At 38.2% G+C, this 10,844-nt stretch overlaps 1 protein-coding gene across 1 annotated transcript in view; it reads right to left on the reverse strand.

Annotated features, from left to right (window-relative positions):
• LOC111139331 (zinc finger CCCH-type containing 12B) overlaps window positions 1-10,035 on the reverse strand; it is a 106,032-nt gene extending 95,997 nt beyond the window's left edge. The window contains exon 1 of the mRNA XM_022491597.1: window positions 9,428-10,035. Coding sequence (XP_022347305.1) covers window positions 9,428-10,035 — 608 coding nt within the window. The remainder of the gene's footprint in view (window positions 1-9,427) is intronic.
• Between the last annotated feature and the right edge of the window lie 809 nt (window positions 10,036-10,844).

The raw sequence follows: 10,844 nt of genomic DNA on the forward strand, positions 1-10,844 counted from the left end.
GGCATTATGCTAAGTGAAAGAAGTCAAACAGAAAAAAACAATTATCATATGATCTCATTGATATGTGGATTTTTTTTTCTTTTTTTGTATGCTAAGGATTTATCAGAACACCTGAAAAGATTTTTCTTATTGTTGTGTTCAGTTAGCCAACATATAGTACATCATTAGTTTTTGATGTAGTGTTCATTCATTAGTTGCATATAATGCACAGCGCTCCTCAAAACACATGCCTGACTTAATATCCACCACCTGGCTACCCCATCCCACCATGCCCTTCCTCTCCATAACCTTCGGTTTTTTCCCAGAGTCCAGAATCTCTTATGGTTTATCTCCCTCTCTGATTTCTTCATATTCTGTTTTCATTCCCTTCTACTATGGTCCTCCATGCTATTGTTTATGTTCCTCATATGGGTGAAACTATATGATAATTGTCTTTCTCTGCTTGACTTACTTCACTTAGCATAATCCCCTCCAGTTCCATACATGTTGATGCAAATGGTAGGTATTTATCTTTTCTGCTAGCTGAATAATATTCCATCGTATATATGAACCACATCTTCTTTATCCATTCTTCTCTTGAAGGACATCTCAGCTCCTTCCACAGTAAGCTTTGGTGGACATTGCCTCTATGAACATTGCAGAACAGATGCCCCCTTTGTTTCACTACATTTGTATCTTTGGGGTAAATACCTAGTAGGGAAATTACTGGGTTATGGGGTAGCTCTATTTTTAAGTTTGTGAGGAACCTCCACACTGTTTTCCAGAGTGGCTATACCAGTTTGCATTCCCACCAACAGTGTAAGAGGGTCCCCTTTTCTCCTCATCCTCCACAACATTTGTTTTTCTCTGTCTTGTTAATATTTGCCATTCTAACTGGTGTAAGGTGGTATCTCACTATGGTTTTGATCTGTATTTCTTTGACAGCTAGTGATGTCACTCATTTTTTTTTCCCGTCTCACATTTAGGTCTTTTATTAATTTTTAGTTTATCTTTATGAATGGTGTAAAAGAATGATCCAGTTTCATTCTTCTACATGTGTCTGTCCAATTTTCCCAGCACCATTTAATGAAGAGACTGTTGTTGTTGTTGTTGTTTCCATTGAATATTCTTTCCTACTTTGTTGAAGATTAGTTGATCATCGAGTTGAAGGTCCATTTCTGGGTTGTCTATTCTATTCCATTGATCTATGTGTCTGTATTTGTGCCAATACCATGCTGTCTTGATGATCACAGCTTTGTAATATAGGTTGAAGTCCGACACTGATGACCCCAGCTTTGGTTTTCTTTTTCAATATTCTCCTAGAGATTCTGGGCCTTTTCTGGTTTCATAAAAATTTTAGGTTTATTTGTTCCAGCTCTGTGAAAAATGTTGATGACATTTTGATAGGGATTGCATATAAAGTGTAGATTTCTCTGGGTAGCTAGACATTTTAACAATGTTTATTCTTCCGATCCACGAACATGGAGTGTTTTTCCATTTTTTTGTGTCTTTCTCAATTTCTTTCATAAGTGTTCTATAGTTTCTAGAGTATAGATCTTTTACCTCTTTAGTTAGATTTATTCCTAGGTATCTATGGTTTTTGGTGCTATTATAAATGGAGACAACTCGTTAATTTCTCTTTCTTCAGTGACATTTTTAATGTATAGAAATGCAACTGATTTCTGTGTGTTGATCTCATATCCTGCTATGTTGCTGCATTGCCTAATGAGTGCTAGTAATTTGGGAGTGGAGTCTTTTGGGTTTTCCACATAAAGTATTATGTTATCTGCTAAGAGAGAGAGTTTGACTTCTTTTCCAATTTGAATGTCTTTTACTCAGTTTTTAAAGGTTTTATTTATTTATTTGATAGACAGCAAGAGAGGGAACACAAACAGGGGAAGTGGGAGTGGGAGAAGCAGGCTTCCCGCTAAGCACAGAGCCTGATGTTGGGCTCAATCTCAGGACCCTAAGATCATAACCTGAGCTGAAGTAGACGCTTAACAACTGAGCCACCCAGGCGCCCCACTTTTTTTTCTTTTTGTTGTCTGATTGCTAAGGCTAGGTCTTCTAGTACTATGTTGAACAATAGTGGTGAGAGTGGGCAACCCTGTACTTTTACTTACCTTAGGGAAAAAGCTTTCAGTTCTTCCCCACTGAGAATGAGACTCGCTGTGGGCTTTTCATAGATGGTGTTTATGATATTGAAGTATGTTCCCTCTATCCCTATACTTTGAAGAGTCTTAATCAGGAAAGGATGCTATAATTTGTCAAATGCTTTCTCTGCATCAACTGAGAGGATCATATGGTTCTTTTCTTTTGTTAATGTGATCTATCACACTGATTGCTTTGCAAATGTTGAATCACCCTTGAGTCCCTGGGATAAATTCCACCTGGTCTTGGTGGATAATCCTTTCAAGGTACTGTTGAATCCTATTGGCTAGGATATTGGTGAGTATTTTGGCATCTATTTTCATCAGGGATAATGGTCTGAAATTCTCCTTTTTGGTCTTTTGTTTTGGGATCAAGGTAATGCTGGCCTTATAGACTGACTTGGGAAGTTTTCATTCCATTTCTATTTTTTGAAAGAGCCTCAGAAGAATAGGTATTATTTCTTTAAATGTTTGGTAAAATCCCCCTGGGAAACTATCTGGTCCTGGACTTTTATTTGGGAATAGATTTTTCATTATTGCTTCACTTCTCTTGCTGGTTATTGGTCTGTTCAGATTATCTAATTCTTCCTGTTTCAGTATCAGTAATTTATAAGTTTCCAGGAATGCATCCATTTTTTTCCAGATTGCCTAGTTTGTTGGCATATAGTGGCTGGTAAAAAATTCTAAGAATTGTCTCTATTTCCTTAGTATTAGTCATAATCTCTCCCCTTTCATTCATGATTTCATTAATTTGGTTCCTTTCTCTTTTCTTTTGGTGAGTCTTGCTAGGAGTTTATCAATCTTATTAATTATGTCAAGGAACCAGCTTCTAGTTTTGTTGATCTGTTCTGTTCTTCTAGTTTCTACTTCATTGATCTCTGCTCTAATCTTTATTATTTCTCTTCTCCAGCTTGGTTTAGACTTAATTTTCTGTTCTTTCTCCAGTTCCTTTAAATGTAAGTTTAGCTTGTGTATTTGGGATTTTTCTGATTTTTTGAGAGAGGCATGGATGGCTATGTGCTTCCCTCTTAAGCCCACCTTTGCAGAATCCCATAGGATTTGGGCCAATGAGGTTTAATTTTCATTGGTTTGCATGAATTGTTTAAATTTTTCTTTAATTATCTGGTTGATCCATTCATTCTTTAGCAGGATGCTCTTTCTCCAAGGGTTTGAGTTCCTTCCAAATTTCTTCTTGTAGTTTAGTAACAGTTTCAAAACTTTGTTGTCTGGGGGAACCTGGGTGGCTCAGTGGGTTAAGCCTCTGCCTTCAGCTCAGGTCATGATCCCAGGGTCCTGGGATCGAGCCCTTCATTGGGCTCCCTGCTCAGCTCCCTTTCCCTCTGCTGCTTTGCCTGCTTGTCCTCTCTCATTCATTCTGTCAAATAAATAAATAAAATATTTTAAAAAGTAACCAGGACAGCTTAAAAAAAAAAAAAAAACTTTGTTGTCTGAACTATGCAGGGAATAATCTCAAACTTTTGATAACAATTGAGACCTGATTTGTGATGCATATGTGATCCAATGTGGAGAAACTTCCATGGGCATTCAAGAAGAATGAGTATTCTGTTGTTTTAGAATGGAATGTTCTGCATATATCTATGAAGTCCATCTGGTCCAATGTGTCATTCAAAGTTCTTGTTTGTTGATCTTCTGCTTAGAAGATTTGTCTAATCCTGTGAGTGGAGTGTTGACGTCTCCTACTATTAATGTATTATTATCAATATGTTTCTTTATTTTCATTATCAATTGATTTATATAGTTGGCTACTCCCATGTTGGAGCATAGATATTTACGATTGTAAGATCGCCTTATTGGATAGATCCTTTAAGTATGATATAGTGTCCCTCTCCATCTCTTACTATAGTCTTTGGTTTAAAATCTAATTTGTCTGATATGAGGATTGCTACCCTACTTTTCTTTTGAGGCCCATTAGCATGGTAAATTGTTCTCCATCCTTTTACTTTCAATCTGGAGGTGACTTTAGGTTCGAAATGAGTCTTTTGTAAATAGCACATGGATGAGCCCTCCTTTTTAAATCCAATCTGAAACCTTGTGTCTTTTGATGGGAGCATTCAGCCCATTTACATTCAGGGTAACTAATTAAAGATATTAATTTAGTGTCATTTTATTACTTGTGAAGTCCCTGTTTCTGATGATTGTCTCTGTTTCTTTCTGGTATATATTAATTTTGGGGTCTCTCCTTGCTTCTAGAATCCCCTTAATATTTCTTGAAGGGCTGGTTTAGTGATCACATATTATTTCAGTTTTTGCCTGTCCTGGAAGCTCTTTATCTCCCCATCTATTCTGAATGACAGCCTTGCTGGATAAAGTATTCTTGTCTTCATGTTCTTCTCATTTGATACCCTGAATATGTCTTCCTAGGCTTTTCTGGTTTGCCACCTTTCTGGGATAGGTCTAATGTTGTTCTGATGTTCCTCCATCCATATGTAAGGAACCTTCTCTCCCTAGCTATTGTCAGGATAGTTTCCTTGGCTGTATAATTTTCAAGCTTCACTATTATATGTCAGGGTGTTGATCTATTTTTATTGATTTTGGAAGGGGTCCTCTCTACTTCTTGGACACAAATGCTTGTTACTTTCCCCAGATTAGTGAAGTTTTCAGCTATGATTTACTCAAATATACCTTCTAGCCCCCACCCCTCTCTCTCTCCACCTCCTTAGGAATCCTAATGATTCTGACATTGGAAACTCATGATATCATTAATCTCTCCACAACATTTTTCATGGGCTACTAGCTACCTATCTCTGTTTTCTTCAGTTTCCTTCCTTTCCATCAGCTTATCTTCTAGAACACTTATTCTCTATTTTTCCTCATTTACCCTGGCTGTTTGAATATCCACTTTAGATAGCATCTCATTCATAGCACTTTTAAGTTCATCCTGATTAGTCTTATTTCTGCCCTTAGAGATTCTATATTGTCACTAATGCTTTTTTTCAAGCCTAGCTATTGACTTTATGATTGCTATCCTGAATTCTATCTCTGAATCTTCCTTATATCCATATCTATTATCTCTGTGCCAGAGAATAGTCTCTGGTCCATTTTTTGTGAGTTCCTCTTTCTTGCCATTCTGTCAAGAGAATGATGGGTGGGCCAGTGAACAGAGTCTAAAATATTAACCACATCTTGTTTGGGATGTTGCACCCTAGCAACATCCTGAGTAGTCAGAAGCCACCACAGAAAAACAAAGTCAAAATGAAACACCAAAATAAAATTGAATCAAAGGGCGAAGGGGAAGAGAGATTATAATCTTGCAGTGTGGACAAAGCAGGGTGTTCCACTTGTTTCTGGGTGATATTTGTTAGAAGACACTACATCCTAAAATTGCAACAAAAGTAAACCTTATAGGAAGTCTGGGTGGCTCAGTCAGTTAAGTGTCTGCCTTCAGCTCAGGTCATGATCCCAGTGTCCTGTGATCAAGTCCCACATTAGGGTCCTTGCTCAGCAGGGACCCTGTTTATCCCTCAGCCTACTGCTCTTTCTTTCTCTCTCTTCTCTCTCTGACAAATAAATAAAATCCTAAAAAAGTTTAAATGTAACAAAATATATATATATATATATATATAGAGAGAGAGAGAGAGAGAGAGAGAATAGAGTGTAAAAGGAGTAAAATGAAGCATTTATCTATAATAAAAGATAAGTGTGAGAAAATACAAGTTAAAATGTGACTATGAAATACAAGTTGGTATAATAAGCATCTAGTTGAAATCAGAAAAAGGTAAAAAGAAAAAAGAAAAAGAAGAAAAATAAAAAGAGAGTTTTATCTGAAAAATAAATAAGTCATGGGGCAACAACTGGGCTCAATACACTATTTGCCCATGGCATTGGAATTTTATAGTCTTATGGGATCCATAGGCTTGTCATCCACCTGTTCTTTCAGACTTTCTGGGGAGTGGCCTGCTGTGGTGTTTCTCAGGTATCCCCACCTGGTAAGAGTTGTCCCTCCCCTTCTCAGGGGGAATGGGATCAGTGCAAACAGGTCCTTTGTATGGTTTTTGTTACCTGGAGGCTTTCCATGTCTCTTCAGATGGTCAGAGCAAAAATGGCTGTGCCCAAACCTCTGGCCCAGAGCAGAAAGATTGCAGTCTTCCCTCTTTAATAAACCCTCCAGGACAAACAGTCTTCATTTCCGTATGCACTGAAAACTGCAGCCTCCCATGGGGTGTGCTCACTGAAACTCTCTTAGAGGTAGTCCCAGGGGACTGGGACGGCCAATGACCTTTTTGACTCCAAAACCATGAGTAAAGGTGGGTTCATGCATGCACACCTGAAGCTCCTGGATCATGTCTGGTTGCCATTCTAAAGTCCTTTCTGGGCTGCTACTGCCCTGAGAGCTTTTGTCTAGTCAGGTGCAGGTTCCAGACTTTTTCAGGCTGCTCAAGAGAAGAGCAATTATCAACCAGCACAACTCATGGTTTATGATGGTCTGAGCTGAGAAATCCCTCCTGGACTCACTGACCATAATCTGCTTCCTGATTTCACTGCTCAGGCACTCTACCAGTTCAGGTAAAGTATCTACCCATTTGCTCTGTGACTCCTCAGATCCTGAGACCACAATTCCTTGTCCTACCTAGAATTCTGCCTTTTCATTTCAAGAACCCTTTTAGGAGAGAGATGTCTCTCACTGGAGCAGATTTCTAAGGGTTGATTTTGTGCTCCAATGTTATATCACTTTCCAGGAAAGAGCTTATGGAGCCCCCCTCCCCCTTATGTTTATCTTCCTATATCACCCCACAGATTCATGACAGCACACATCCTACCTTGCAAAAAGCAGTAGCTTTTCAGCTTGTAGAGATTCAGATATATATTCTTACATCTCAAGCTGATTTCATAGGTGTACAAAATAGTTTGGTAGATATACTGCCAAATTCAGAGGATTAGTTGAAATGGGGTCCCCTATACCTCCACTATCTTTCTTCCCTCCCCTGATATGTGGAATTTAAGAAAGAAGGTAGAGGACCATAGGGGAAGAAAGGAAAAAATGAAACAAAACTACACTTGAGAGGGAGACAAACCGTAAAAGACTCTTAAACTTAAGAAACAAACTGAGGGCTGTTGGAGGGAAGGGGTGGGGGAATGGGGTAACTCAGTGATGGACATTAGGGAGGTTATATGTTGTACTGAACATTGGGTATTATATAAAGTAATGAATCAATATATTAAAATTAAAAAAGTAATACATTACATGTTAATTAAAAAAATCATTGAACCTTGAACTCTAGTTTTCTCATCTGTAAAATAAAGTTGTTGTGAGGATTATATAGAACTATATACCAAGATGTACCTCCAGATAACCTGCTAAGAAACTCCTGCATAGAACAATGGTATGGTTCATAAGACTTTTGCTATCCATGCTCCCTCTCTAGGCGCATCCAGTAGTGTGCTATGTGCTGTGAGGAATATAAGAAAGACATAAAACAAGATCCCTGCCCTCCAGAACAATGGGATAATTGAATGAAAAACTTTCTAGTCTAAAGCTTCTTACTTTTGTTCTGGTTGTGTACAGTCTAAGATTCCAGTAAGTTCATCAACCAATGATAGACTCATTAAGAAACGGGCTCCTGATCCTTGAGAATTAAAAAAAAAAAATTTACTTATTTGAGACAGAGAGCCAGGGGAAGGGCACAGAGGGTACTTGCTGAGTGCAGAGCCTGACAGGGGGTTGATCTCACAACCTTGATTTCATGATCTCAGCCAAAACTGAGAGTCAGATATTTAACTGACTGAGCCACCCAGCTGCCCCAATCATTTAAAATTTTTCAGCTAAACTGAATGACAACTCGTTTGGAAATAAAAGGATGTTTTTATTTTGATAAAAATATTTTAAAAGCTATTTTTAAGTTTACTTTTGTTTAAAGAATGGAAGAAGGGATTCCTAAAGAACTTTTACATGAGATAAAAAATTATTTGAGAAATTATGGAATAAAGTATGAAGGCACTCGTGGTTATGTATTTACTATTGTTCTGTAGCAAATCACCACACATTTAGTGTCTTAAAATAACACCAACTTATTTATTTTTAGTTCAGATCAGAATTCTAAAATTCTAAAATTCAAATTCTATCTGACAAGATAGTGTTGTTTCTGAAGGTTTCAGGAGAGAATCTGTTTCCTTGCCATTTTCAGTTTCAGAGGATATCCAAATTCCTTTGCTCGTGACTTCTTTCTTACACCACATGACCTCTTGTTTCTGTCATCACATCTCCTACTGGTCATTCTTATCTGGCTGCCTCCTTCCTTCTCTTCCCTCTTATAAGGACTTTGTGATTCTAGTGAGTTCACTTTGATAAACCAGGATAATTTCACCTATCTCAAGTCCTTAACTTAAACCAGCAAAGTCCCATTTACCATGTAAGATAACCTATTCACGGATTCCAGGGATTAGAATGTGGACTTCTTTAGGGGGCTATTATTCAACCTACCATAGGTACTGTAGCTCAGAGATAATCACTGGGATTAGAAAAGTAAGAATGGTATTTATGGAGGCAGTACATCTTGATGGATATGAAGATAAAGAGGAGGTCACTCTTTTTTTTAAGATTTTATTTATTTATTTGACAGAGAGAGATCACAAGTAGACAGAGAGGCAGGCAGAGAGAGAGAGAGAGAAGGAAGCAGGCTCCCTGCTGAGCAGAAAGCCCGATGTGGGACTCGATCCCAGGACCCTGAGATCATGACCTGAGCCGAAGGGAGTGGCTTAACCCACTGAGCCACCCAGGCTCCCCAAGGAGGTCACTCTTATGCTGAGGAATGACATGAACACAAGCAATGGGGGTAGAAATCATAATTTACATGGAAGCTATTAAAACAACTGATATAAATGCAGTAGGTGTGAAAAATACAACCAAATGGAAGGGGAGAAAAGTCAGATCACAAAACCAGGCAGAGGGATCCAAAGTTGGTAGAATGGCAATTGGGAGTTACTGGTAGTTCCCAAATAAGCTTCCAAGTGATGTTATAAAAGCATTCTCGGGATGATTGGTCCAGGCAAGTAGAGGTGGCAGAAGGGACCCCAAGAGGAACAAAGGTTGAATGAGTTGTCTCTACTGAAGTATCACTTATGTCTAAGCTACTTTAGGGTATCTGAAAACAAATTGCCAACAATTTTAAGGGAGGGAGAAAGGGCAAAGGTGGGATCAATTTAGCCTCTCTCCACCTACAAGAGCACAAGCCATAGACAACAACCAGGGGCCTCTCATAGCGTTTAGCAAAGGAAGATGATTTCTATGAGCTCAGGGATTTTTTTTTCTTTTTTAAAGAGTAAATATATTTTACACTTACCTCATTGCCACATTACTTCCATCTATGACAACTGGCCTCAAATTTTCACTGCTGTCTATTTCATCTTCAAGAAACAGTTCAGGACTTGTGATCTCTCTGGAGTTGGGACCCCGAGGCACTAAAAGATTCAAGCTGACCTGTCCTTCTGAATCACCTTTGTTCCCAAGTCTGACGAGCTCTGCCAATACATCATTAATAAGTGATTCTGGGCCCAACTTGTTCAACACTGATTGAATCTGTGTCTCTGCATAGCCCAGCTTTAGAGCAAAATCCATCTTGGCTTGGTATTCCTTTTCCAAGTCAAGCTTCCCCTCTTGCAGAATGCTGCTCTGGGAGAAGCTTGGATGATCTAAGCAGGGTGATCTATAGAGCTGACGGTGTGGCTTAGAGGGAATTTCCTTTTTTTTCAAGTAAACATCCCCAGGTTGGTAACTATTGTCATTGTTGCTGCTCTTAAGGATCATCTGTTCAGGGTCACATTCAGAGTTCATCCACTCTTCTGAGTCAGCATTGCTTTTCTCCATGCTGTCCTGCTTAGACTGTTGTTTCTCTTCCTTGGAGGCATTCTTCTCCATTTTTTGTGTCTCCACTGCAGCCGTGGCCGTCATCCCGATCAGTAGACAGTCTGAAGTCTAATCAGCTCTTTTTTTTCTTTTTAGCCTGCTTGGAATCCACATACAGTTACATTGTTTTGTGGTAAAATGTGGTGGTAGGGATGAAGCAAGCGTTTCCCTGTTTGGTTTGATATGTTCAGATGTTACCAGTACCTATAAATAAACAAACATACCACAGTCATGTTTAGTAAAATTTTGGAAAAGCACTTCAGAATGCAACAGTTTCTTTGTAAAAAACTACAGCCTATATGACCTTTAATTTTTGTGATTCAGGTGATTGGACTCATCTCTCAATAAAAAAAAGAGAGAGACTCTAATTCTTTAATAATTCTATGCATAAAAATTTCAGTAGTGGCAATAATACTGCAATTCCCCTCCCTCTCACAAAATAAATCACGCTATAATTAACTGCTAATAAAACAGCTTTGAGAAAGAAAAACATGACATTTCAGCAAGGATCAAGAATATATACATCCTTGAAAATATTCTTTTCCTTTCTCCCAGTTAAATTTTACCAAATCTCACACAAGATCCTTCTTGCTAAAGCTGAGTTCCACTCCTGAAAAGCATAACATCTTCAGCACTACTAATTGCAAAATGTCAGGGACTCTATCTACTGGGCAGACTAGAAAACTATTATTTACTTTCAAACAATTGAAAGTAGAGTAAAAAGTGACAAGTAGATAGATCTGCTCCAGGTTTTTTAAAAGTGCATGTGTACACTTATGAATTGTATGTGCATCCTCTTTTATTTATTGTAATTGTATTTATTGTACTGTAAAAAGAAAATTAAGTCAACTTGA

The sequence above is a fragment of the Enhydra lutris genome, unplaced genomic scaffold (genome assembly GCF_002288905.1).
Source record: "Enhydra lutris kenyoni isolate GAN:26980312 unplaced genomic scaffold, ASM228890v2 scaffoldscaffold100, whole genome shotgun sequence".
NCBI lineage: Eukaryota > Metazoa > Chordata > Mammalia > Carnivora > Mustelidae > Enhydra > Enhydra lutris.